Below are 27,971 nucleotides of genomic sequence, written 5' to 3' on the forward strand. Positions count from 1 at the left end.
TTACCTCTATAATCTCTATTCAAATATTATCTGTTCTGATAATGTCCTTTAAAATGATTTTTCTCCTGGAACTAAAGTGTTATGCAGCTGCTTTGTTTTTTTGAAGATTTAATTATTTGAGAGAGAATGTGTGTAAGCAAGGGGAGGGGCAGAGGAAGAGAACCTCCAGCAAACTCAATGCTGGGTGCAGAGCCGACAGTGGTAGGGGGGTGGGCTGGGTTCCCCACCCCATCCCATGACCTGAGCTAAAACTAAGATTCTGAGGCTCCACCAGCTGAGCCACCCAGGCGCTCCTAACGTGTTACACTTCTTTAGTGCCCTTTAATCTGGAACATATCCCCAGCCATTCTTTCTTGACCTTGACGTTTTTGAAGTACAGGGGCCACTTTACACAGACTTCCCTCGAGTTGTCATAGCTGACACTTCCTTGTGAGTAGTTTGAATCTGCATGCATTTTTGGCAGGAATACTACAGATGGGTCCCTGTGTGCTTCTGGCAAGTTCAGTCAGGAGGCAGGTGATACGGATTTGTTCCATGACTGGTGATATTAACTGATTTCTTGGTTGAGGTGGTGTCTCCTGGGTTTCTCCATCACTGAGTTACTCTCTTTAAAGCCCTTTGTAATTGATAAATAATTGGTTGGGGAGCTGTTGGCTCCCACTGGTGAGTTTCCAGGCAGGGACTCAGTCTTGTAGGGTCTCAGATCGGTGAGATTTCTGTAGTCCTGCCCATAAGGCAAGATTCATGTTTCAAAGGGTGATGACTTTTTTTTAAAATTAATACTAATTTCTCAAGTGGTAAATTTATAGCTACTAGTAGTGACTGATTTCTATTGAATAATTACTACACGTGAGGCATTGTTCTCAGCAGCTAGCATATATGGACTCATCAAATCCCCACTGTAACCCTAGGAGGTAGGCTCTGTTACAAGTTCCTATTCACTGACAAAATAACTGTGGGCAAGAGAGGGTGAGTAATTTGCTGAGGGTCATACAGCTGATAAGTGGCTTAGCCAGGACTTGAACCCAGGCGGTGGAGCTTCAAAATTCCCATTCCTAACCACAATGCCATTTTGCCTTTCTGGATCTGCTTTAGCACCATGTTTCTAATCCTGCCCCTCCTTGTCTCCCCCCCCCCCGCCCCCCCCCCCCCCCCCCGCGAGCTAGCCTGCTATCAGCCTGATACATATCTTTCTGTTCTTAAGTTCCTTTAACCCAACATTTTGGGGAAGGAGCGGGGAGGCCACTGTTTTAGGATTTTTTTTTTGTAAGATTTTATTTATTTATTAATGAAAGACACAGAGGCAAAGACATAGGCAGAGGGAGAATCAGGCTCCTTGCAGGGAGCCTGATGGCAGGACTCTATCCCAGGACCCGGGATCATGATTTGAGCCGAAGGCAGATGCTCAACCACTGAGCCACCCAGGTGCCCCTAGGATTCTGACTTTTAAACTTGATCCATTGATGGTCTTTCAGAACAGACTTAGCTTGGACTCCTGGCAGTCCATTCATCTTCACATATGCTGAAGGAAGAATGTGGTCATACAGGATCCTCCCATTTCAGAAGCCATGCACAAAAGCCCAGTGAGTAATGCAGTCTCACATTAGCCTTGGGGGCACCCAGCTCAACAGAAGGAATATTGGAGATTAGCAATTGCGGATTAGCAATTAGAACTTGTAGTGCTGAGTTTTACCAAGGTGTGCTGCAGGATCTACTAGGTTGAGCCAAGAGGCAGGGCTGCTTCTCGGCTTCTGCTCTTTCTTTCCTTTTCATTATTGTATGCTTCTTTTTTCATTATTTTTTCTCTTTTCATTTTAGATACCTTCAGGTTTCAGCATGGCCGCCAGCGTCCGAGTAGGGAATGCATTGGGTGCTGGAAACATCGAGCAGGCCAAGAAGTCCTCAGCTGTCGCCCTGCTGGTCACAGGTGCTTAGACTCTCCAGTCTGTGACTCACCTGAGCGGTCTTGGCATGGGAAGCCCAGCTTCCCGTCCCCTCCTTTCTCACTGTGCTGTCTCTCTGCCATTTTTACCTCTAGGATTCTTTGCTGTAACCTTTTGTGTCGTGATGTTAGGCTGTAAGGATCTCGTGGGGTTCATTTTCACTACCGACCGGTGAGTGCAGAGATTTTCTTGAAATGTGAAATCTACGGTAATGAAATGGTTAGGTAGGTGATTTCGCGCTGGGCTTCCTGGGAGTGCTGCACTGTGGAGGGTCACCAAGCCATTTGCAAGATGTGAACATGGAGAACAGAGAAACCCACTGATGTTACCTGGGAAGAACTGATTAGCTATAGGAGACAATTTATCATCTAGAATGCCAGTGTATTGGGCACAGGGAGTAATATATGCTAGTGATCAGGATATACGTGTATCTTAAGGAAACCCTTTTTGGGTACCATTAATTACATTTCCAGTTAATGATTTTGTTTCCAATGACAAGAATTATTTAGTATCTCAGAATCTGCCTAAGTGCCTGGCGTGTACAAGTTGTGTAATACACTCATCAAATCAAATTGAAGTTAAGCTCTCCCTAATGAGTCGTCTCAAAAATTCACATTATCAGGCTGATTATTGAGAAGAACTCTTGTAAGGGATGGGTCCGGTCCGCTCTGTGGTTTGCGGGTTTGGATTGATTGGTTGCCTTTTTTTTTTTTTTTAAAGATTTTATTTATTTTTTCATGAGAGACACAGAGAGAGGGGCAGAGACAGGCAGAGGGAGAAGCAGGCTCCCTGTAGGGAGCTTGATGTGGGACTTGACCCCAGGACTCCAGGATCATGACATGAGCCAAAGGCAGACCTCAACCGCTGAGCTACCCAGGTGCCTGGGATTGGTTGCTTTCATCAGTGAGGATGGCTGGTGTGTTTTGGCTATGTGCATATATTGCAAGGAAACCTCTGATTTGGGATTCTTTTATCAACAATTATAAAATGTAAAATTAACTTTTCCTTCATGGATTTAAAAAGCAAGTGGTGGACAGAACTGCCTCACAGTCCACTCTTTACGTATTTGTCTTTTGACCTTTTCTTAAAATTTTTATTTTATTTTATTTATTTATGATAGTCAGAGAGAGAGAGAGAGAGAGAGAGGCAGAGACACAGGCAGAGGGAGAAGCAGGCTCCATGCACCGGGAGCCTGATGTGGGACTCGATCCCGGGTCTCCAGGATCGTGCCCTGGGCCAAAGGCAGGCGCCAAACCACTGCGCCACCCAGGGATCCCCTGACCTTTTCTTTTGTTTAAAAGTGTACATATTTATTTGAGAGAGAGAATGAGTGGGAGGGGCAGAGAGAGAGGGAGAGAGAATCTCCAGCACTCTGTATTTAGCACTGAGCCCAACACAGGGCTCGATCTCACAACCTTGACATCACAACCTGAGCCGAAACCAAGACTCTGATGCTCAACCAGCTGAGCCACCTAGGCGCCCCTGTCTTTTGACTTCTGGTGTTGGGTTGTCCTCTTTCAGCCTCAGCCATTTCACTGTGGGGAAATACAATGTCTAAGTGTTTCTCACTTCAGAGTGAGTGGAAAGGCAACCAGAAATCATTCTGGTTTTCTTGCAAAGGAATCAGAATTAACATCATCAGGCTTGTATCCTGTGCTGATGGTGTTAGTAGGAACATGGCAGGTGTTTGATCCTGAGTCTGTCTCCTTCCAGAAACCATGCAAGGCAGGCAAACGCTTGGAAAAACAAAAGGCCCACAAACCATATCTTTGATGATATTAGGGGGACAGAATAATCACAATATCAAATTATTTATGAGCTGGTCGGGATCAGCTAAAACTGGTAGAATTGGTGATGCAAATTCTAACAACACACAGACACCTAACCTAATCAAAGAGGAAAAAGGGGAGAGAGCTCCTCAACACAAAGTAAGAGGAGGGGAATATTTGAAAAAGAAACAATTTTTTTTAAGCCATGAGAGACTAGTTTGCATGACTTGTGAGTAAAGTATTATTATTATTATTATTATTTTAATAAAAATTTTAAAATATTTTATTCATTTATTCATGAGAGACAGAGAGAGAGAGAGAGAGGCAGAGACACAGGCTCCATGCAGGGAGCCCGATGCGGGACTCAATCCAGGGACTCCAGGATCACTCCCTGAGCCAAAGGCAGGCACTCAACCACTGAACCACCCAGGCGTCCCTTGTGAGGAAATTAAAAAAAAATCTGGAAGGAATAAAAAATCTTCTAGGAAAATAATGTACCAAAATGTACCTTGGAAAACGATTTCCTTAGAAGAAATAAAAATGTATTTTAAAATCTCAAAAAGCACTAATCCCTGGGAGCTTCAAAGGAGAATTTTATAAAACCTTTAAAATATAATTCAGTGTTGTCAAACTGTTGCAGAGACCAGAAAAAAGAAAATGCAACCAAAAATCTGTACCGAAAATCTGACAAAGTTTGTACCATAAAAAAGTTGCAGAATAGTCTCACTTATTAATACCAATCTTAAAATCCAAAATAAGGTATTAGTGGAAAGAATTCAGCAGCATATAGAAGATAACACCTTTTGATAGAATATAAAAGTGAAGATAATATATCAGGTGGAAAAGTCAAGTTGCGGAACATCATGTAGAGAATGCCAGGACATGAAATGACAGAAACTAGAAGAAGATAAGAGAATGCATTTGTATCTGTCCTGGACAAGTAAGTATGGACAATACTAATGGTTGTTGCCTTATCTGGGGGAGGTGGTAATGGGTGGGCTGGGAACAGAGAGGAAGTCAGATTTTTCTCGTTATCTTTTTCATGTTGTTGGATTTCTGTTAACCATTGCATATGTTACCTATTCAAAAAATAAAATTGAATTTGAAGAAGAACTGTGGTTCTGTCTTTTTTTTTTTTTTTTTTTTTTTTGGAGAGGGGAGGGGACAGATCATCTTGTTCAGTGCTGGACTTCTTGTTTTTTTAATTCACTCAACAAATACTTATTGCCAGACAATGTTCTGGGTTTCATTTGTTAATCACTCAGGAGTATTATGGAATTTTTATTATTATTATTTTTATTTTTGCCTCACTGGGTTAGTGGCAGCATTTTCTCATTTCTCTTCAAGTGTAGGCGTCATAATCGAAGTCTCTAGCTGTAGAGGTTAGGGACTATTTTTAGGCACCAAGGAGAATTCTGTAAACTGTTATCTATGGCCTTTGTAATTTGCCCACCTTGCTTCCACAGAGAACCTTAACCACTCCGCTGTGCATGCTTCATCCAGACACACGGAGAGAAAGGTGTGGAATCATGTTAAAAGAAGGATGGTGTTATAATCCAAGTTTTATTTTTTTATGGGGGCAGTGGAGCACCTAATCATTTGATTTAACTATCTCCATCGACCAAATGGACTGAATATTTCTTCTGAAAGTCATGAGATGCATTGTAGGGTTGTTTTTCCCTATGGGCCAAGCAACGGGAGGATTGTCCCCAAATTGGGCTTGTTGGCTGGAATGCAAGAGCCAAATGCCATCCCCTGCATCAGAGTCTGCTTTTTCCCCCCACATGTCTGTCTTCTGATCACTATGTGTCTTCTTTTCCTAACAGAGAAATCATTGTTCTAGTGGCTCAGGTGATTCCAATCTCTGCTGTTTCCCATCTGTTTGAAAGTCTTGCTGTAAGTATGGTGGAATTATTCCCTTCAAGCACCTTTATGATCTGTGTGTTTCTTCTGATGGTGGTAAATTAAAAGAGAAAAGAGCAATTGGGGTGGGGCAGGTAGGTGAGGCTGAATATTTTTAGCATATTTGCTTGACAAGAATACACTGGCACATGATGTGATGATGGACTTTAAGTCTGAGTCCCCTGGGATGGGGAGTGCTCAGGGTTGGGAATCTTTGAGAAGCCTCAGCAGTGTTCTCACTGATAAATGTTATCTACCTACAGTGCACAAGTGGTGGCATTCTGCGGGGAACTGGCAACCAGAAGGTTGGGGCCATTGTCAATGCCATTGGGTATTATGTGATTGGTCTCCCTGTTGGGATTTCGCTGATGTTTGCAACCAAACTGGGAGTGATTGGTAAGTATTACCCAGGGGAAGGCACATCTGTTTTACTCCTGGGCCCCAGAAATGACTGTTGGCACCTGCAGGCTTCTTTTGGTGACTTGGCTCTGAAACTTTGGAACTTGTGCACATTCATTATGTACTTGCCTGTCAGAAAGAGCAGAGAGTGGAGTGGGCAGGATGTAGCCAGGGCCCAAGGCTCTAGGTTCATGCCTCTTTTACCCTGCCAAGCCCTCTTCTACACTGACCTACTCAAGCAGAGCAGGATGACCTTTCTACTCCTCTCCCTGTCTTGTGTCATCAAGTTGTCACTTCTTCGAAGTTGGTGACAGCAGGGGTGTAGTTCTGTCCATTGGTGACAGCCCTTTGATGGTGAGACCCTGAGAGTGAGGCTTTAGGACTAGTTGAGGCCATTATAAACTGGCCATACTGGAGTATTCGGGGAGAGTCAGAAGAAGCCCTGGGTCAGCCTTGGTGTGATCCTTCAGAACCTCTGACAACATACGTAGCATGCTGGCTGTATACATCCTAGAGCATCCACGCCCTGTGGCTGAGCCCACACAACACCTAGAGCTGTGCTCTTGATATCACCTTCATTGCCATTCTGTACCCTCTACTGCCCTCCTGCTATGACCTTTTAAGCCATGTGTCTTGCAGGTCTCCCCACAAGGGTATTGGTGTGATGTGTATAAACATCATAGAAGGAAGGCACAGGGGTACTGGGGGAGACCCTTTATCACCTTACCACCTTTGGAAGAAAGAACTCAATCCACAGGATCTGGAATTAACAGAGCTAATCTTTCAAAGAGAAAGTACGGAAACAAATGACTGCCCAGTTTTGGTTTCTAAAATAATAATTTGGAATACATGGGCAGTTCATAAATGATTATCTTAAAACCTAAATACATTATCTTTGGGTGAAGTAGTGATGGACTTGAGTGTGGCTCATTTTTATCCATCAGTACTTGGCAGGCTCGGAGTGGTGAGAAGTCATCTGATACCTAGAGTGAACTTCCCATCCCATTAGGCTGCATGTTGTTCTCAAGTTCAATAATATTTTATGAAAAATATTGGAGATGTTCAAAGGATGGAGTTGCCAATGCAAAGTTCACTGGACTTTCATCAATCATGTGCAGAAAATTACTTAGCTGAGTCTCTGGCGTTACTCATATTTTGGATTTGCCATTGGCATAGCTAAGAAAAATATTGGAGGAATCCACTTAAAAATATGGATCTGTCTGTGGTCCCAGTGCTGTATGAGGCCCGGCCCACTTGTTCATTTGACAAAAGCAAACCTGATTTGTACAAAGTAGAGGGAGTTAAGAATCACTTAAAAGAAGTGCTGTGGAGATGCCACGCCTGGGTAGTTCAGTCAGTTAAGGTCTGCCTTTAGCTCAGGTCATGATCCCAGGGTCCTGGGATTGAGCCCCTGCTCAGTGGGGAGCCTGCTTCTCCCTCTCCCTCTGTCCCTCCCCTCTAGTCATGCTCTCTCTCTCTTAAATAAATTAATTTTTTAAAAAATGCTCTGATACAAACTTCTAGTTATAAAGTAAGTCCTGGGAGTGTAATGTGCAGCACAGTGGTTATAGTTAATAATACTATATCGCATGTTTGAAGGTTACTAAGGGAGTAGATCTTAAAAGTCTTCATCCTCAGAAAAAGAACCTTGTAAGTCTGTGGTGAAAGATACCAAGATTTACTGTGATCATTTTATAGAATATACAAATATTGAATCATGATGTTACACACTTGAAACTAGTATATCAGTTGTATCTCAGTTTTAGTTTATTATTTAAAGATTTTATTTATTTATTAACGAGAGACACACACAGAGAGAGAGAGAGAGAGGCAGAGACACAGGCAGAGGGAGAAGCAGGCTTCCTGCAGGGAGCCCGATGTTGGACTCAATCCCTGGACTTGGGATCGCGACCTGAGCCTAAGGCAGGGGGCTCAACCACTGAGCCACCCAGGCATGCCTTATATCTCAATTTTTAAAATGTTGGGAACTCTGAGTCGATGAGGGTTCTGTGAGAACATTGTAGTTAATCCCTGCCACCCACCTCTCCCAGAAAAAAAAGGTGCATAATACTAACTGGTTTTTAATATTGTGGCACCATTGGCAGGGGATGCAGTATACCTACCCAGGGTGCTCAGAGGAGCATCAGTATGCTACAGGCTCTCATGGGCAGCTCCAGCAAATCATAAAGGTCATCCTAATTCCCTGGGAGGCTTTTTCAAATACATTCCTAGGTCTTGCCTACGAGATTCTCCTACTCCTACTGTTTTGGGGTTCCTAGGTTGAGTTGAACAGAAATCTTTTAAATGGTGTCTAGTGAAATTGCTGGAAATCTAAGAATTACACCTGGGGATAGCTGGTTATTTTCTGTTTAGGGTGGGTAGGATAAGCTTGTAGTTTCTGTGGATTGGGAACACTGGATTTATGTAAATGGAGGCTTTCTCTCTCAAGTCCAGAAAGCCTCCATATATATATTTATATATATATTTACATTTGTGTACATATATACACACATATATACAAATGTATATATACATATACGTATACATTTATGTATATATAAAAATACATATTTTTGCTTTTGTTTTTCATGGAAATGGCCAGTGGCCATTAACTTTACTCATCTAAATGTTGGGCTGATCTCTCTGGAAACATGTGATGGGGGCGAATGGTATCAAGAAGCAGATCTGTAAACTTTGCACCAAATCTGTCTACCTGCATCTTAAAGCACAAGTCTGGTCTAGCTACGTTGCCCTTGCCCAGATCTAGATGAGCTGTGAAAATGAACAAAACCCAGCCAGATTGGAAAAGCAAAGGCCATTTATTTTGAGCTTGCTCCAACAAGGGATGTGGCCCCCACATCGCTGGAGTTTTGGCAGAGACCCAGGGCAGGCAGAAGAGTAGGAGAACTTTGTGGTGGGGACAAGGGAAGAGTTTTGAGCACCCTGGAGGACACTGGTAGCCTAGGAAAGAGGTGGGCAGGAAGTCAGGGCATCTTGTGTGATTGGTCAGGGGTGCAGGTTTGGTTTTCTCTGCTTGGCCCTAAGTTGGAAGCAGGCACAAAAATTAAGGAAGCTGTTTGTCCTTGATCATGTCCTGCCCATTCTGGTTCAACTGTTACAGAAGTTATTATTGAGCTCCCTGGAGTATCCCTGGAGATAGTCTGGCTTCTGGCAAGTCTGATGTGTAGCAGGCTGGCTTTTGGGTTGTTTATCATAGGTAGGGGGTTTCCTGGGTATGTTGCTGCAGGCAGTGAGTCATAGTTCTATTTTCACATATGGTGTGGCCATTGTTTCTCTATTCAGTGTCTCGGTCTCTTTTTCAGGGAAACCTAGAGACTCAGGGAATTCAGGAAAAACTAGAGGGGCCAGATCTTCACCACTTGGGATTATAAAATCATCTTCATAGTCAATAATATTGCAAGATCTTGAGTTTCTTGATGTTGGCCATCATGGCAGTCATCGCTGGGAAAGCGGCTGTGCAGAAGCATTTCAAGAGTTGGGGTAACATGTAACCAACCAGCACCATACCTCCTGATAGAATCCCTTCCCACGAAGTTCAGGAGCAGTTTTTCTCTGCTGTCTTTTCCACTAGATAAAATCTCCTGGCTAAAGATTGTGAAGAAGCTGTTTACGAAGATGTTGTGGGAAGGCAGCCTTAAGCTGCTAGTGGTCGGACCCTGGTGACCTTTTGCACACTGGTCAGTCCAGTAATGGGGGTGAAATCCCTAGACACAGCCTTTCAAGTTCCTAGTTCATAGGGTATAACCAATGTATCCCCAAGGGAGCCAACCATATGTTATATCCAGTGTGCGCAAAGACTGTAGGGAGTACGTTTGGCCAAGGGAGCACCTTTCTACTTTTCCAGAAGATTGTGGGTGATGAGGACAGTATAGTATAGTTTTTGAGTAAGCGGTAGTATTCTACAGGGTTCTTTTATATGGTTCCCATAAAGCGTGGGTCTCAGTCACTTGATGTAAAATTTAGGATGTCTCAGGTTGGAAATGCAAAATCAAGCAGCTTTTTAGGGATGGTAAGGGCTATAGTTTTTCAGCAAGGAAATGCTTCAGTCTATCTGGAAACTAGGTATAGTATTCTGAAACGTATTTAAATCTCATGAAAGATGCCAGTGGCAGAAAATCCATCTGAAGGTGTTCGAAAGGCCCTTGAGGCCTGACTCCTGGCCATGTCAGCCATCATGGTCTCTCAAGGGTTATTTTGCTGACAGGTGACACATGACCTTAAAACAACCTCAGCTCTCTTTTTAAAAGTTTTCCCATCAAGGGATGCTGGAGTGGTTCAGTGGTTTAGCACCTGCCTTCAGCTCAGGGCGTGATCATGGAGTCCCAGGATCGAGTCCCATATCGGGCTCCCTGTGGGGAGCCTGCTTCTCCCTCTGCCTCTCTGTGTGTCTCTCATTAATAAATAAATAAAATATTTAAAAATAAGTAAAGTTTTCCCACCAATGTTGATTTAAAATACTAACCAACCTATCATGATTAATAGTTTCATGGAGAAACTTAGCTAATATCCATTTGAAATCCTTTCCTGCTACCAAGACATGGCCATCTTGATGATGCTACAGGTTACCTGAGTGAAGGGTACAACCAGACATTCTTTCTGTTCATCTTTTTCAAAATCAGAGGCTTAACATTGATGTTTTATAATGGCTTCTTTGAACCCTCCAGAGATGGAACTTTTGAGGCCTAAGATAAGATCAGAATATGGTTAAAGCAGCTTATCTGACATAATGATATGTGAGCTTCTCCTTTGGCTTCTACATTTTCTTGTTTGATGTGGGCCACAATCTTTAAATTAGCCACCTGTCTGGGAAATAGAAGTGCATTTAAAAGTTCCTTGGGGAGACACCTGAGTGGCTCATTGGTTGCAGGTCTGCCTTCGGCTCAGGGAGTGATTATGCGCTGAGATTTTTTTTTTTAAATAAAATCATTTTTATTTATTTTATTATGATAGTCAGAGAGAGAGAGAGAGAGAGAGAGAGAGAGAGAGACATAGGCAGAGGGAGAAGCAGGCTCCATGCCCCGAGAGCCCGACGTGGGATTCGATCCCGGGTCTCCAGGATCGCGCCCTGGGCCAAAGGCAGGCGCCAAACCGCTGCGCCACCCAGGGATCCCTGAGGTTTTAAAGATAAAAGATTTTAAGGATAAAATCTTTAAAAAAATAATAAATAAAATTTCCTTAGGGCACCTGGGTGGCATAGTTGGTTAAGCCTCCCAACTCTTGGTCTCAGTTTGTGGCTTCAGGGTCGAGCTCCATATTGGGCTCTGCACTCTGTGGAGTCTGCTTGGGGTTCTCTCACCCCCTCCCCCTGTCCCTCTCTCTCTCAAATAAATAACATCTTTTTGTAAAAAAAAAAAAAAAAAGATGTTATTTATTTATTTATGAGAGACCCAGAAAGGCAGAGACACAGGCAGAGGGAGCAGCAGGCTCTCTGTGGGGAGCCCGATATGGGACTCAATCCCAGAACCCTGGGATCCCGCCCTGAGCCAAAGGCAGGGTTCACAACCACTGAGCCACCCAGGTGTTCACAGGTGTTCCTCTGTGAGTAGAATATTATCAGGTACAGTGTCAAGATCCTTGCCTGGGATCCGCATCCAGTATAATACAGGAGGGCAAGGTATATGCAGAGCAGATCCTCTGTGACTGAATAGAGGAGTCCTCTGGAACCTCAAAAGAGGTGGTAGTCCCTCTGGTATCACAATTCCCTCTGCCTATGACATTTTGCAGGAGTGGTATCACAGAGCAGGAAGGTGTGTTTCTTAGTCAAGGGCTCAAGGGTTATAGGTAAAGACTGGGAGACTGGGGGATCCCTGGGTGGCGCAGCAGTTTAGCGCCTGCCTTTGGCCCAGGGCGCGGTCCTGGAGACCCGGGATCGAATCCCACATCGGGCTCCCGGTGCATGGAGCCTGCTTCTCCCTCTGTGTCTCTGCCTCTCTCAATCTCTCTGTGCAACTATCATAAAAAAAAAAAAAAAAAAAAAAAAGACTGGGAGACTGGGAAAACCTATGCTTCTTTGAAATACCAACCACCTGTGTGGTGTGTTTAGCCTGAGGCAGAGGCTGGGCACAGGGGGCAGGGCTGCATGTGGAGAGTGGCTCGCGTCCAGCAGGCATTGATGAGGACCATCTCTATTTAAAGTTCATTCACCTAGAGTGTTTGACGGCCTGGCAGGATATTGAGTGCCTTTGCCATCCTTGAGCACTCGGTGATTTCAAATGACTTTTCTTTTTCCTGGTTTTTCTTTCCTAGGTGTCCCTTCTGTGTACAATATCTGCAAGCATGCTTGTAGTAGGTGGTTGGCTGGGGGTGGGGGGGCTCCCTCCAGCTGTCTCTCTGCAGAGCCCCACATTTACTTTGGGTCTGGTCTCATTTTTGTCCCAAATTCCTTTCAAACTGTTGCTGGGCACTGCTGTTCAGTGAAAAGGCTATTTTTCATACCAAGTTCTGTTATCATAGGAGGTCTCCAATTTCAAGTTTTTTATTTTTTTAAGATTTTATTATTTATTTATTTGAGAGAGAAAGAGAGCACAAGTTGGGGAAGAGGAAGAGGGAGAAGCAAAATCCCTGCTGAGCAGGGAGCCTGATGTGGGGCTCGATCCCAGGACCCTGAGATCACGACCTGAGCTGAAGGCAGACGCTTAACCAACTGAACCACCCAGGCTCCAATATCAGCTTTAATTTTCCCACTGACATAAGGAGACAAAAGGGCGGCTGTGATATCAGCACCTTCTCTGACTCCTGAATGGCAGTTAGGATGGGGGAAAAGGGGGAATGCTCTCTGGATCAAAGCCGGTCTTTGGAGACACAGGAGAACCTCATCTGGTTTTAGTGGTAACCTGCTGCGAAGTTGGTCCATGTGGATGCCAGTTGGGGGAGAACCACAAACTCATGGGTCTGTGGGATTAGTGGACACAACAGGTTTCTAGGGCCCGTGCCTGTGTCCTGGTCTCTGATTTCTTCCTCTGTGACAGACAACACTTTATAGAGCACAACAAACACCCCCCCCCCCCAAAACAAAACAAAACAAAACAAAAAAACAAACCAGCACAAAACACAGCAAAAAGGATGAAAAGGAATGGCCTGATTCCACCAAGGATGCCAAACAAATGGAAATCAATGACAAGACCTGGCTACCAAACCAAAGCAGAAATAGCCAAGGAGCTCATTATAAAGAGATGGAGACCTGGCCCCCACTTAACCGTGTCCTCTTGGACTGCACACACCATGAGCAGAAAGGCACAGGAGCCCTCTGTGGGTACCACATCTGGTTGGAGGTGGGGGTCCATGGTGTGAGGTTGTGTAGGCCAGGTCTTGTGAGGCCTCCGTGATGAGCTGTGGAAATAAAGACCAACCAAATTTGAAAAGGCAAAGGCCATTTGTTTTGAGCTTGGTTTAGCAAGGAGTCTGCCACCATCACTTGAATTTTGGCAGAGATCCAGAGGCTGGCAGAGGGGTGGGAAAGCTTTGCAGTGGAATAAAGGGAGGGCTGAGGTGTGCCCCATGTCCTGGGGAAGCTGGAATAGAGCTAAGTAGAACTGGGGCACCCTGTGTGATTGGCCAGGGGTGCTCCGTTTGCTTCTCTCTGGTTGGGTCCTAAGTTGGAAGCAGGGACAAAAATTAGGGAAGGTGTCAATTGTTGATAAGTTGTGGCCATTTTGGGTCAATTATTGCAGAAATTATTATTTAGCTTCCTGATGTCCCAGGCTGGCTGCTTATTGTAGATAAGGGGTTGGTTTTCAGGACAGGTTGTCGGAGGCTGTGGATTAGAATTCTGTTTTATATAAGATCTGACCATTGCCCATTTATATATTCAGCTCTTCTGAATTGACCAAAGAAATCTTCCTCTCTTGGGGCCGTCCTCTGTGTCCTGTGTGGGCTTACCAGGTGGAGTGTGATGGTACCTAGAGATCGACAAGGCTCTTCTGGTCCTCCATTCCCACTCAGCCTCTCCATTTGTGTGGTCATCTGTCTGCTGATAACCCTGTCCTGGGAGCTCTAGAAGTCTGTGCCCAAAGCCAGTGAGAGCCTGCAGGAAGCACCAGGGGATAGAACTTACAAGCCTGCTAACTTTTGCATTTTGAGATGGTCACCCCCCTTTTTTGAGGAAAATAGGACATAGCAGTTTGGAAGTATAGTACTCTTAGAAACAGGAAATAGTCTTGGGAACTTCATTTCCTTAGAACTGGCGCTTCTCTTAATAGTGAGGATCACAATGGCCAAAAATAGCCTCTGAGATCCACAATACTGGGCAGTGACTTGCCCTGGGCCTCCCAGGACCTTTTGGAAACCAAAGGAGAGAGCATGTGAGAGGTCTCTGGCTCACTGTGGGCTCTACCTCAGCCATGAACGCAGATTCTCAGAAGTGAGTTGGGAAGAACTTACTTAGGGGCTGCCGGTTTTCCATGGAATTAACCTCTGTTAAATATTTCCATTTCTAGGTCTGTGGTCAGGGATCATCATCTGTGCCATCACACAGTCTCTGTGTTTTCTAGGCTTTATTCTTCGGCTAAATTGGAAAAAAGCCTGCGAAGAGGTAACTATGCTCACTGCTGGCCAGTTAAAAGTTCCTGTCCTAGGGCAGCCTGGGTGGCTCAGCGGTTTGAGCGCCTGCCTTCGGCCCGGGGCGTGATCCTGGAGTCCCAGGATCAAGTCCCACGTTGGGCTTCCTGCATGGAGCCTGCTTCTCCCTCTGCCTGTGTCTCTGCCTCTCTCTCTGTCATGAATAAATAAATGAAATCTTAAAAAAAAGTTTCTGTCCTAGAAAACAGAATCGGCTCAGGTGTTCTTTCTCTCTCGCTGTCTCCTTTTTGAAGGGTCTTTCTCTTTTTATCACCAATGCTACTTTGTTGTTGCTCTTTTAGCTGCATCTAATTCAGATGTGAAGGGCCAGATGACCCTGGATTTATCCATGGAATAGAAAAATAGGGGTTCTTTTCTTCCTTGTATCCCATACTAAGTTATCACCCTTGTGCCTGAAAAGTCAATTTCAGGACAAGCTTTGGAACTGGAGAGAAAGGATGCCAGCAGTTTATCCTGATAACTGTATTTTATGATCCTCCAATATGTTACGAAGATACCTGTGTGCATCTGTGTCTCCAACTTGCTAGGGTCAGTGTGGGGTCTGAAAATAGATGGCAGATAAAGGAGATGAAGGGGAAAGAAGGGCCTATATGATCTTGGGACCTGCCTTCCCCCGTATCTGTGCTTTTCCATCCATCCTTCCCTACCCACTGACCCCCTGTCGATCTTTCAGAAAGACGACTCCATACTGGTAAACTGGAGAAGCTCCAATCACACGTCAGTTAAAGATACTGGCTTGGTTTTTTCCTAAACTGGGTGGTCAAATCAGGTATTTTATTAACATTATGGTAAATAAATAAAGCCTCGTGAATTTACTTTGAGTTTCGTCTTCTAGGCCCAGGTACATGCCAATCTGAGACTAAATACCACCCAGGATGGGACTTCTGCTGCCTGTCAGGACCCAGGTATGGAATACCTCAGCTCTGCGAACAGGCCTGTCCTGCTGGTCCTGGAGGGGCCGTCCGTGAGATACAACTAGATTTGCTGCTGTGAGCTCCTGCTGAAGTACTCAGGCAATAAAGTTTCAGAAACAAATGATAAAGTAACACAAATGTGACATAAACAGAATTGCAAGTTTGTTTGCTTGGATTCCAGATATTAATAGACTACTATCGATGATTATAGACAATTGCAGGTCGCCAGTTCCTTGGCTGATTTATGGTACTCGTGTAAGCATTCCACAGGCTGGGTGATCTTGTGCGGTGACCTTAATCTTGGAAATTGACTTCAGTATTTTTGTGTTAATGGGGTTCCCCTGCTCCCCAGGCAAGCATGCAGGTGGGCTTTACACAGATTATTTTTTAGTTTTTAAATTAAAAAAAAAGATTTTATTTATTCATGAGAGACACAGAGGCAGAGACATAGGCAGAGGGAGAAACGGGCTCCCTGCAGGGAGCCTAAAGTGGGACTTGATCCCAGGACCTCTGGATCATGCCCTGAGCTGAAGGCAGACTCTCAACTCCTGAGCTACCCAGGTGCCCCAGATTGTTTTTAACTGTTGCTTCTGGGAAGCATCATGAGAATGTGTGTATCATTTTTCTTCTGCTGAATTAGCAATCCTGACCCCAGCACCCCACCAAGATTCCCAGTTTCTCAAGCAGTTAGTGACCTACTCGTATTCATCCCTTCTTTATAACCAAAACCCTTTGAGCTCACAGGCTGAGTGAATTACAGCTGGCCACCAATTCTCTTGTTCCTCCTGCTAGTTCTCATTTATCTTGTCTGGTCCCCTGTGTGTATGCGTGGTTGTCTTTGATTGTTCCAGATCTTGTATTTGAACATCGTCTGGAGAAGTAATTTGAGGCTAATGATGTATCTATTTTCAGAGAGGATTTTCCTTTGCTTCTGTCAACCCCTTAGGGTTACCAGCAATCTAGGGCAATGTCTGCACTTGAGCTTCTTGGATCACCCAGCAGACCTGGAGGCAACCAGGGTGAGGGCTGGTTTACTTTTGGTTCATCCTTAATTCTTGGATGCAGCCCTTGAATTCCAGCCTGAAGTATACAGAGGAGTTTACATTGGTAGCACTCTGGCACCTTCAAGATGGTATTTTTCATTTATGTTACTCGGCTTTCATCATTGTGTTCAGAGGATGGTTGGTCCAAGTTTTCTACCATCTACCACTTGTAAAAGCAGGGGGATAATTCCTTACCTCATGCTACTGTTGTGAGCATCAAGTGAGCTGCTTATGTGTGAAGTGCATTTTCAAATAAACATTTGTTTTTAAAGATTTTATTTATTTATTCATATGTGAGAGAGAGGCAGAGGCAGAGAGAGAAGCAGGCTCCCTGCAGGGAGCCCGATGTGGGACTCGATCCTGATCCTGAAACTCTGGGATCATGACCTGAGCCAAAGGCAGATGCTCAACCACTGAGCCACCCCAGTGCCCCAAGATTATTTATTTGAGAGAGAGTGAGTAGGAGCTGGGGAGGGGCCGAAGGGGAGAGCGAAGCAGACTCCCCGCTGAGGAGAAAACATGTTGTAAGAGTGAGCTAATATTACTGTGTGAAATTCTTTTCTCTCACAACTCCAAGGGCATTGTAACATTCCTAATATCCACAATGCTTACTGAGAAGTTGGATGCCCATCTTATTTATTCTTGTTCCATTAAGCCTTCATTTTCCCTCGGGAAGTGTTGTAAGACTGGATGTACATCTGAGTCAGTTCACCTTCCAAACTGCTGATTAGATGAGTATTGGCCCCTTGAAAACTCACCCTACGAACCTTAACTCAGAACCCCTGTATTTCTCTGGTTCTTTTGGTGTCATGGAGCTCTCCAGAAGACCCATGCTGGCAACTGTAGGATCCAGTCAGTTTGTGAATGAGCGAATGGAGAGGCACTCTGAGATAGATTTTTTTTTTCAAAATTTTATTTATTCGTGAGAGAGGCAGAGACATAGGCAGAGGGAGAAGCGGGCTCTCTGCAGGGAGCCCGATGTAGGCCTTGATGCCAGGACCCCGGGATCACCACCTGAGCCAAAGGCAGACACTCAACCACTGAACCACCCAGGTGCCCCAGAATTTCTTTTATTGATCCAAGGTAGCAACTGCTTCCTGAACAAACTTTCCCCCTGGCGAGTGACACACATGTATGGGATCATTGATACAAAGGAAAAAATATCCTTTTATACTGCTAACTAAGTTCCTTTTTGCCTTCAGTGGGCCCTGAGAACCGTGGAGGTATTTCAATGCAAGATGTTCGAAGAAAAGTCAGGGCTCCGGTGGGCCAGCAGGTGTGCCAGCCAACGCACCAGCCGATGCACGGAGAAGAACATCTTTGCGTCCAGCCCACAGGCACCGCTACCTTGACTGGGAGTCAGTTGCTGCTGCGGCGTGGGCTCCTGCTCGTGGGCGTCTTTTCAGTCTTGCTCATGGGGATTTTAGTGAGAGTATATATAAAAATTAAGTGGTAGGCCAGAGAAAGAGAAGTGTGTGTCAGGTCAAGTGATACTTTTGAGCTTACAAATAATTCATAGGCCAAACAGAGTTTTTCAGTTAAGGTAGTTACATAGCACCTGTGGGTTTCAAGAATTGAATTCAAAGTTATGTTTTCTAATGAAGAAACTTAGGTACAAATTATGTTCTTGTCTAAGGCAGTGTCTGAAAGATAGAGGGATGATCATTCAGCTCATCCAGCATTGTCTCAACCAAGGACCATTGTGTACTGGTTGCATTCACCTATGGTTTTGCTAGTTGTGTTTACTGTTTAGATAGAAACCCATGTATTCAGTGCCTAAGGATTTTGAATTATTTAAAATATATTTTGCAATATATCTTTTCCTTGTGCCTTTGATGATTATTCAGTGGGCAAATGGCATTTGTCAACATTCATTTGGGGTCCAAATTGCAGGCACTGTGGGCAGTAGAGGGGCTTGAGAAACCAAAAGGGAGAAGACTTAGGTTAGGCAAAAGGAGTCGGATGGCATTGAGGAGCATGCTTCCTGTTAAGGACCTGTCTTAATCTGTTGAGGGTGCCATGGATTGTCAGAGAAGAGAGAGGAAGCTGTGCGCCTTGCTGAGAACCAGCACTTCATTTTTCTAGAGTGGTGGGCATCCCACAGAGAGGAGTAAATGGTTTGAAGAGCTAACCCAGGGAAAGGAAGTCAGACCCTTTTCTATACTTTTTTAGAAAAAGAAAAAAATCTATTTATTCATGAGAAAAACCGAGAAAAGCGGAGGCAGAGGGAGAAGCAGGCTCCCTGCAGTGAACCTGATGTGGGACTCGATCCCAACACCCTTGGATCATGACCTGAGCCAAAGGCAGACACTCAACCACTGAGCCACCAGGGGCCCTAGCCCTTTTCCTCTGTTGATAGAAGGAGGGGTTACAAAGTTGGAAGGCAGAGGAATTGACAAGGGGGGGCTAGGAGAGGGAGGCTGGGGTCCTAGCTGGCCCCGTTCATTTTCTGTCCAAACAGAAGGGGTATCGTCTTTGTCTTTAAGAAGGCATCCCAGGGATCCCTGGGTGGCGCAGCGGTTTGGAGCCTGCCTTTGGCCCAGGGCGCGATCCTGGAGACCCGGGATCAAATTCCACGTCGGGCTCCCTGCATGGAGCCTGCTTCTCCCTCTGCCTATGTCTCTGCCTCTCTCTCTCTCTGTGTGACTGTCATGAATAAATAAATAAAATCTTAAAAAAAAAAAAAAAAAAAAGGCATCCCAGCTTTAGGTGGCAAACATGGTGTTTCCAGGAGGTTTTGTGTGGTTGTGTCTCAAAAGGATGAGGTTTTGATGAATGCTTCCTTCTCCGCTGGCCTCGAAGAACAGTTAGGGAACTTTCTAGAGCTATGAAAGCCCAAACAGCCATTGTTAATTCATTTTGGGTGGGGGGTGGGGGGTCAGAGCACAAGACTTCAGTATAGTGGCCTTGGATTAAGTAGCAACAAAGTAGTATAGTACTTGGACTCAGCCTCCCCCCTCTCCCCCACCCCCTCCGCCCACGCCCCAGGGCCACACTGTTAACTCCGCAAGCCTCAGTGTGAAGTACACTGGGTGCTTGGATGGCACAAAGCTACAAAGCTAGGCATGGCTTTTGCCCTGAAAGAACAGATAATGGACCAGGTCAGAAGAGTTAGCTAACACGTGTGAAAAAACACCCAAGGCCACCTTCAGGCATTTCCACCCTCAGTGCCTGCTTCTTGGAGGGTCATTTTGCAGGGACCGTGGTAAAGGCCTGCCCTGAAGGTTGGGTTGGGCCCCAGCAACATCCCCTCTCGCAGCTGTTAGGAAGTCCACACACATTCTCTCCGTTCTGTCCCGGACAGGTACCCTAGCCTTCCAGAGACTTCTAAGCGTATCTGCCCTTTTTCATCAGGAGGCCCGGGGATCCGGGTGGGGGATGGGGGATGGGGATGCGGAGGGCTTATCTCTGGGCCCACACTGCAGGCCGAGGAGCGCACCACCCCACCCACCCCCCCTCCGCCAGCGCCGGGAATACTTTCTGTAACACACCTGTAACTCGAGGCAGAGGAAGCGGTCACCTGAAAAGCCAGCAAAGGGCTCCGGCGGTGGGAGGGTGGAATTACGAATTCGCCCTCTCCACCCCCCCGCCCCCAGCACAGTTCACTCTAACGACTAGTCTCCTTTGTCATCGCAGGGCGACCTCCCACTCCCTCGACCGCGTCCGGTACCCCCCGCCCCCGCCGGACTGCGACCCCTCACCTACCACCTCCTCGGGGGTTCCGCGACCCGCCCCCAACTCCTGGGGATCTGCGGACGGCGACGGTTGGCAGGGGGCGTCCTGGGTCCGCAGGCGCGACCCGCCTGCTTCCCCCACCTCCGCATCCTCACCCCCGCCCCCGGCCGCAGGGGGGGCGGGCCGCGTGGGGCGGGGCGGGGCGGGGCGGGCCCGGGCCGCCCCCAGCTCACCGCCGCCTCCCGCGCTCAGAGCCCGCGCCGGCATGGAGGCCCCCGCCGCCGCTCCCGCCGCCCCCGCCGCCCCGGACGGCACCCGGTGGCCCGACGCCCCCCTCTGGCGCGGCTGCCTGCGGGGCCTGCGGGGCGCGCTGCCGCCCGACGTGCGACGCGAGGCGGCCGCGCTGGGGGCGCTCGCGGGCCCCGTGGTGAGTGCGCGGCCCCGCGCCCCCGACGGCCCCCGCCCCCCCGCCCCCCTGCGCCCCCCGCGCCCCCGCGCCCCCGCGCCCCCCGCGCCGCCGCGCTCCCGGAGCCTCCCCGGCGGGCGGCTGGGGGTCAGCTCGCGCTCTCCCGCTCTCGCTCCGCAGTTCCTGGCGCAGCTGATGATCTTCCTCATTGGCGTGGTCAGTTCCATCTTCTGCGGGCACCTGGGCAAAGTGGAGCTGGATGCCGTTACGCTCGCCGTGTCGGTAGGTGTCACGTGTTTTGAATCTTGTCTCTGGGGTCGACGCGGAATGTGCACCGTCTCCTGGGTCGTGTCTCTTCCCTCGAGGAGTCGGGCTTTGACCCAGGGGTGCCTTTGCTTTGTCTTTAGATGTGGAGGGAGGCTGTGTGGGCCGCCTGGGGAGGAGTGTTTCCGTCTCTGCAACCGTCCCGTGGGGGCCGAGCTTGAATTACCGAGCGGCCCAGGGGCGCAGGGAATGTATCGCAAGGGAGAAAGTTGTGCTGGTGAAGCGATCGGAGCTGCATTTCCCCCCTGTTCTAAGATCCCACGAAGAGCTTAAACGTAGGGACGCCTGGGCGGCTCGACGGCTGAGCGTCTGCCCTTGGCCCAGGGCGTGATCCCGGTCTGCGATCCAGTCCCACGTCGGGCTCCCAGCGTGGAGCCTGCTTCTCCCTCTGCCTGTGTCTCTGCCTCTCTCTGTGTCTCCCATGAATAAATAAATAAAAAATCTTAAAAAAACCTTAAAGGTAATGTAGGTTGTCTGCTTTTAGTTGGAATTACATAGTTCATTATGGGTGTAGTGTTTCACACACTTTAAAAAAAAGATTTTATTTATTAATGAGAGAGGGGCAGAGGCACACAGAGAGAAGCAGGCTCCCTGCGGGGACCCTATGTGGGACTCCATCCCAGGCCCCCGGGATCAGCCCTGGGCCGAAGGCAGACACTCAACAGCTGAGCCACCCAGGATGCTCCAGGGTTTCACACTGCGGTTTTTATTTCCGGTTTCACACTCTTAATAAAGTATCTCCCTTGGGCCATGGGTTGAAATTACAAGGACTTTGAAGTCTTTTGTTTATGTTTGTGAGGTGGTGGAAAGTTGCCTCGCTCTTGCATTTCACCCAGGCATTCAGAGAAGGTGGAAAACTCTTCCAGTGGTGGCGGCAAGGTGGTCTCTGCCAGTCTTAGAAGATGTCCCCTCCGTCCCCACAGGAGGTGGGAATATGCCCTAAGATCCTGGTGGGACCACAGAAGTTTCTCCTTTCAGCTTTACAGTTGGGATGACCTTGGTGTGGAATCAGACGTTTTATTTACAGGTCTGTTGTTAAGCGAACTGGTTCAGGGATATTTCTGCTTCCTTTGAAAGTTTAGATGGGGCCTCTAGAAAGTCAAAAAAGCAGAGAAGCTTTTTATATTACAGGCTGTTAACTGTGTCCCCTGGAGAGGATGAACTTGACCCCTCCCCCGCAGAGGGCACACCTTGTCCTCCTGGTCCTTCTGTTGGCTGGGAACAGATATTAACAAAGGGTTATTATTGGAAACTTGAAGGACACTTTCTCTCTTTCTCCACAGGGCCCACAGTTGGTGGTCTACTTTTTCCTATCACGGCTTTCTTTCCCAGGCCTTTCTTTCCCAGCATCCTTTCTTAAAAATTGTTAAAATTAACTTTTTTACTGAGATATAATTGACATACAGGTATATAATGTAACAATGCGATATTTGTGTGTATTGTGGCATAATCACTATAATAAATTTATAGTTCTGTCCCTATACAGAAAAGATTTTTTTCCACGTGATGAAATCCGAGAGTTACTCTCTTAGCAACTTTCAAACGTGCAGTGCAATATGGTAATATTAAGTATAGTCACCAGGCTGTCCATTGCATCCCACCCTTTATATATTTTGTAACTGGAACTAGCTTTGTACCTTTTGACTGCCTTATCTAGCTCCTCGGCACCCTCCCAGTCTCGGAATCACCAGTCTGCTCTCTGTACGTATGAGTTCAGTTTTTCTCAGTTTAGATACCACATGTAAGTGAGATTAGAGGGCATTTATCTGTGATGGACTTATTTCACTTAGCATAATGCTCTCATTGCCCATCCATGTTGTTACAAATTGCAAGATTTCTTTATTTTTTATGGTTGAATAATATTCTACGGTGTGTACATGCACCATGTTTTCTTTATTCTTGCATCCTTCAGTGGACATTAGGTTGTTTCCATATCTTGGCTTATGAATAATGCTGCAGTGATCATGGGTGTACAGGTATCTTTTTGACTTACTGTTTTTGTTTTCTTTGGTTAAATACCCAGAAGTAAGATTGTGGGATGATATGGTAGTTCTCTTTTTAAGTTTTTGAGGGTCATCCATACCACTTTCCAGAGTGGCTGTGCCAGTTTGCATCCCCTCCAATGGTGCATGAGGATATCCCATCTTCTCTAACACTTTTTATTTTCTGTCGCATACTCTTCGCAGGTGTGCGGTGATAGTTCATTGTGGTTTTAATTTGCATTTCCCAGGGTCGCTCAGGGTTGAGCATCTGCCTTCGGCTCAGGGTGTGATCCTGGGGTCCTGGGGTCGAGTTCTGTATCGGGTGCCCCACAGGGAGCCTGCTTCTCCCTCTCCCTGTGTCTCTGCCTCTCTCTTTGTGTGTCATGAATGAATAAATAAAATCGAAAGAAGGAAAGAAAAGAAGAAAGAAAGAGGTCCAGTCCCATTCTTTGACCTGTAGCTGTCCAATTTTCCCAACACTCTTTTTTATTAAGATTTTATTTATGCATTCATGATAGACAGAGAGAGAGAGAGAGAGAGAGAGAGAGAGAAAGAGAGAGAGAGAGGCAGAGACACAGGCAGAGGGAGAAGCCAGCCCCACGCAGGGAGCCCGATGCGGGACTCGATCCTGGGACCCTGGGATCGCGCCCTGGGCCAAAGGCAGGCGCCAAACCGCCGATCCACCCAGGGATCCCCTTCCCAACACTCTTTATTGAATAGACTGTCTTTTCGCCGTGCCCACTTTGGAGGGATGGACCCTCCATGTATGCCATCCTGTACTTTTTTTCCCTGTCAGTGATAGCTGGTGGCTAGTACAGCACCTCTCCTGTGCTCATCAACACCCCAGCACCTGAGTGCTCATCTTTTTGGGTGTGTGGGCCCCACTTTCCTCCATCTCACTGGCTTCCAGGACCACCCTCCCCTCCGCTCAATCCATTTCAGGACTCATGCTCTACACATTTTCATCCCTCAGCATGGACTCATTGTAGATGTTTTAAACTTTATTTTCCCTGCTGGCAACCTTTTATCCTTGTCCTGTTGAGTTCCCGCACCCCCTACCTGTTATCTGACCTCATGGGGTCGTCCCGTGCTGTGGTTCCCCCGTCTTCTCTCCCTCTGCAGCCCTGTTGGGCCCCACTTTCAGGATTGTGAGCCAGGTGGTCAGTTCCTGACATTCCCTCGTCTGCCCATCAACACCAGACCTCTGTTAACTCCCCTCTTCAAGACCAGCCTTCTGCCTATGTTTCAGAACCATTCTTTCCATTATTTCTTCTTCCTCCTCCTCCTCCTCTCTTCCTCCTCCTCCTCCTCCCCTCCTCCTCCTCCTCCTCCTCCTCCTCGTCCTCCTCCTCCTCCTCCTCCTCCTCCTCCTTCTTCTTCTTCTTCTTCTTCTTATTTATTCATAAGAGACACAGAGAAAGAGGCAGAGACATAGGCAGAGGGAGAAGCAGGGTCCTTGCAGGGATGCAGTACTCGATTCCAGGACCCTAGGATCATGCCCTGAGCCAAAGGCAGACACTCAACCACTGAGCCACCCAGGCATCCCCCATTTCTTCTATTTAATTGATGCCTCGGCCACTATGATAAACCTATGCAATGCGAGTCTCTCCTTTTCTGTAACATCTCCCATTTGCCTGTCTCCCTGCCCAGCCCCCTGTCCGGCCGCTTATGCTCTTTGCCAGAAAGTCTATGTCTTCATGTCCTCTTCTCCCCATTGCAAGCTGGCCTTTGTCTCTCCACCTTGCCGTCGAACCTGATCTGGCTAATGCTGTCGGTGACATCCCCCTCTGGCCTCTCTGCCACTCCTGGCCTCCCGGGGGACCCAGTGTCCTTGTGCTTCCACTGCTGCTTCTGCTACCTCTAGCTGTTGTACATCTTTCCCTTCCCCTTCTCCTCCTCTTCCTTGGTGCCTCTCAAATTTATGTCACCCACCGAGGTGCCCTCCTGGGTTTGCCCGCCTCAGGACATACTGGCTTGAACCCTCCAGGAACACCTCACACTCAGGATGTGTGAGCATCCTTCCTGGGAGTACCCTTGGCACTCCCCTCTGTCCTACATCTCCATCGGGCTGCAAGCCCTGCTAATAACTTCATTTCCCATCTTTCTTAAAATTACTTCTTTTCTTCTGTTTCCTGCCACCAGTCTCCTGGCCCAGCTTTCACCCTTCCTTCCTGCCAGCCTGGACCACCTCCTCTAGGCCTGACTCCATCTCACCTTTCTCCAGTCTCAGCCATTAAAAAAAATAATAATAAATAAAAATCAGGACACCTGGGTGGCTCAGCGATTGAGCATCTGCCTTTGGCTCAGGGTGTGATCCCAGTACAGGGATCGAGTCCCACATCAGGCTACTTGCAAGGAGCCTGCTTCTCTGACGGTCTCTGCCTCTCTCTGTGTCTTTCATGAATAAACAAATAAAATCTTAAAAAAAAAGAAAAATCAAGCCATTCCCTGGGTTAATACCCTTCAGTGCTCCCTTCACCAGACAGTGAAATCCAGGCCTTGGGTGTCCTGCCTGTGGGTGCCCAGCCTGTGGGTGCCCACTGCATTCTGTGGCTTGCACATGAGCCTGGGGCATTCCTTCTAGACATGGCTTAGGGGCATCTGCAAAAAGCCTTCCCAAAAGCCCCAACAGGGCCTATCCTTCCCCTGCTGTGCCACATCCTCTGCTCTGTGTGCCCTCCTGCTGATGTTTAATTTTGCTGAGCCTGGCTGCTGGCACAGATCTGGCCCAAGTGAATGTTTCAGAGAAATAAGTAGCTTGGGGGAACTGTGAGCCGGGCCTCACCTGGGCACCTCCCGATGATCTCCCTTCCAGTGCTGCTCCTTTATACTCTTCTATCCCAGATCACCCAATGGTAAGAGCATAAGAACACTTTTTTTTTTTTTTAAGATTTTATTGATTCATTCATTAGAGACATAGGTAGAGGGAGAAGCAGGCTCCATGCAGGGAGCCCGATGTGGGACTTGATCCTGGGACTCCAGGATCACGCCCTGAGCAGAAGGCAGACACTCAACTGTTGACCCATCCAGGCATCCCTATTTCCATGCTTTGAAGAAAAAATTAATAGGTACAGAGTAAATAGAATTTTAAAATTCTGTCGTTAGACCTCAAAAGGGAGTGTGGGAAGGCTGGTATATTCCAAAGAGAAGAACTTTTGTAGCTAAAGTCTGAGGTAAGGTCTGTGCCTGTCCTTCCTGGAGCAGTGAGTAGTTGGTTAGACTATGTTTTTAACCAGCTATTAAATTGTAATTAGTTGCTGAGAAGACAGTAGGCCCAATATCAAAACTATTTATGAAAGCTAGATATATTTAAAAATCTTTTGCCTTAGGAAAAATTCAGTTTGTGGAATGAAATAATTTACAAAAGTGTTTGTTTCTTCTATTTTTTAAAGATTTAAAAAAAGATTTTTGCAGAAAGAGGAAGAATGAGCAAGAGGGGCTCAAGAGGGGCAAGAGAGAAGCAGGCTCCCCGCTGAGCAGGGAGCCCCGACCTGGACCTGGGGCTGGATCCCAGGACCCCAGGATCATGACCTGAGCTGAAAGCAGGTAGCTGACTGAGCCATCCAGGTGCCCCAAAGTGTTTGTGTTTTATATATTTTTTATTTTTTATTTTTTTAAATTTTTTTTTATTTATTTATGATAGTCACAGAGAGAGAGAGAGGCAGAGACACAGGCAGAGGGAGAAGCAGGCTCCATGCACCGGGAGCCCGACGTGGGACTCGATCCCGGGTCTCCAGGATCGCGCCCTGGGCCAAAGGCAGGCGCTAAACCACTGCGCCACCCAGGGATCCCAGTGTTTGTGTTTTAAATAAAAGAGCATTTTTAAAAAAGATTTAATTTTTTTAAAGTAATCCCTCCTACCGACGTGGGCCTCAAACTCACGACCCCGAGACCCAAGAGTGATGTGCTCCACTGGCTGAGCCAGCCAGGCACTCCCCAAGAACATTTATTTATATCCCCATCTTGTTTCATGAAGAATTTGAGTCAGTTTATAAAAATACTTTCAAGACAGAAAGATAAACACTTAGCTGGTAGAATAGGGTTAGAGAAACATGGATAGAAAAAGATTCAGCTGGGAGTGGTTAGGATTGGAGAAGCTACAAATTGCACTCTGAGCTCCCTGCCCTGGTAGTTTCCAGAAATTCCCAGCACGCCCAAGAGGTTACTGAGCCAGCTACTTGCGGGGAAGGAGGGCCTTTCCTGATAACTAGTCAGAGGAGTGTTTCTTGCAGCCTTTGGTGAAATAGACACTCTGATGTGGAAGATAGTGTTCTGGACAACTTGCCCCAAGAAATACGGTTGTGAGTCTTGGACCCTCTGAGTATCCATGCAGTCATTGTATGGGGAGAGGATGACATCAGAGCTCAGTGTTAGATGCCCTTGACGGGAATCAGCTCTGACAATGGACTTGACCTGGGAAGAGGCTTGAAGCCATAGAGGCAGAGTAATAGCTGTGCTTCCCCTGTGCTTTTTCTGGAAGGCTGAGTTTTAGCCCTGACACTGGGCTGGGCATGCAGAGCACAAGGCCTCTGGCAGGGGGTGCCTCCTGCTGCTCGCTAGACTGGCCTGGGGCCTTACTCTGTGGTGGCCTGTCACTGACTCCCAGGGGCTAGAGTCTGTGACGTTGGTCAGCCAAGAAGTTAACTCACCTGGGGTTGACCTCACTGCTAAATGTGAGACTGGGGATGAAAATAGGGTCTCCAGTTCTCCCCAACCCTTGCCATCGCAGAACAGCACATTGGGCTCTGACCCTTACCTCCAGGTTACTGTCTGCGCCCTTAATGGTCAGGGGCCCTGGGGTGAGGTTAAGGCGAGAGGGTGACACAGAATTAGTCCCTGTTTCTCACGGGAGGGTTAAAGCCTGAGGCCAGACTTGCCAGCTTCAGGCCACCATCCGAATGACCGAAGCTTTCTGTGACTTGCTCAAGTGATCCATAAAATGGGAATAGTGCTCATGACAGCCCTGACAGGGGCTTGGGACAGGACCTGCATGTAGCATTTGCTCAGAATGGGTTT

At 47.0% G+C, this 27,971-nt stretch overlaps 2 protein-coding genes across 8 annotated transcripts in view; both read left to right on the top strand.

Moving 5' to 3' along the window:
• SLC47A1 (solute carrier family 47 member 1) overlaps nucleotides 1-18,384 on the top strand; it is a 37,071-nt gene extending 18,687 nt beyond the window's left edge. For 3 of the 5 annotated variants that reach the window (XM_077892452.1, XM_077892454.1, XM_077892455.1), the window contains exons 11-17: nucleotides 1,819-1,927; nucleotides 2,039-2,114; nucleotides 5,539-5,608; nucleotides 5,878-6,010; nucleotides 14,470-14,564; nucleotides 15,447-15,516; nucleotides 17,771-18,384. In XM_077892452.1, the coding sequence (XP_077748578.1) occupies nucleotides 1,819-1,927; nucleotides 2,039-2,114; nucleotides 5,539-5,608; nucleotides 5,878-6,010; nucleotides 14,470-14,564; nucleotides 15,447-15,516; nucleotides 17,771-18,024 (807 nt within the window). In that variant the 3' untranslated portion in view covers nucleotides 18,025-18,384. Of the gene's footprint in view, nucleotides 1-1,818; nucleotides 1,928-2,038; nucleotides 2,115-5,538; nucleotides 5,609-5,877; nucleotides 6,011-14,469; nucleotides 14,565-15,011; nucleotides 15,420-15,446; nucleotides 15,517-16,471; nucleotides 16,545-17,770 lie in introns of those variants that run through there. The other 2 variants (XR_013376480.1, XM_077892453.1) reach the window with 2 other exon arrangements.
• Nucleotides 18,385-19,950: 1,566 nt separating this feature from the next.
• Nucleotides 19,951-27,971, top strand: part of ALDH3A2 (aldehyde dehydrogenase 3 family member A2) — a 131,736-nt gene continuing 123,715 nt past the window's right edge. For all 3 annotated transcript variants that reach the window (XM_077892446.1, XM_077892447.1, XM_077892448.1), the window contains exons 1-2: nucleotides 19,951-20,670; nucleotides 20,830-20,931. In XM_077892446.1, the coding sequence (XP_077748572.1) occupies nucleotides 19,954-20,670; nucleotides 20,830-20,931 (819 nt within the window). In that variant the 5' untranslated portion in view covers nucleotides 19,951-19,953. The remainder of the gene's footprint in view (nucleotides 20,671-20,829; nucleotides 20,932-27,971) is intronic.

This window comes from Canis aureus, chromosome 3 (assembly GCF_053574225.1).
Source record: "Canis aureus isolate CA01 chromosome 3, VMU_Caureus_v.1.0, whole genome shotgun sequence".
Taxonomy (NCBI): Eukaryota; Metazoa; Chordata; class Mammalia; order Carnivora; family Canidae; genus Canis; species Canis aureus.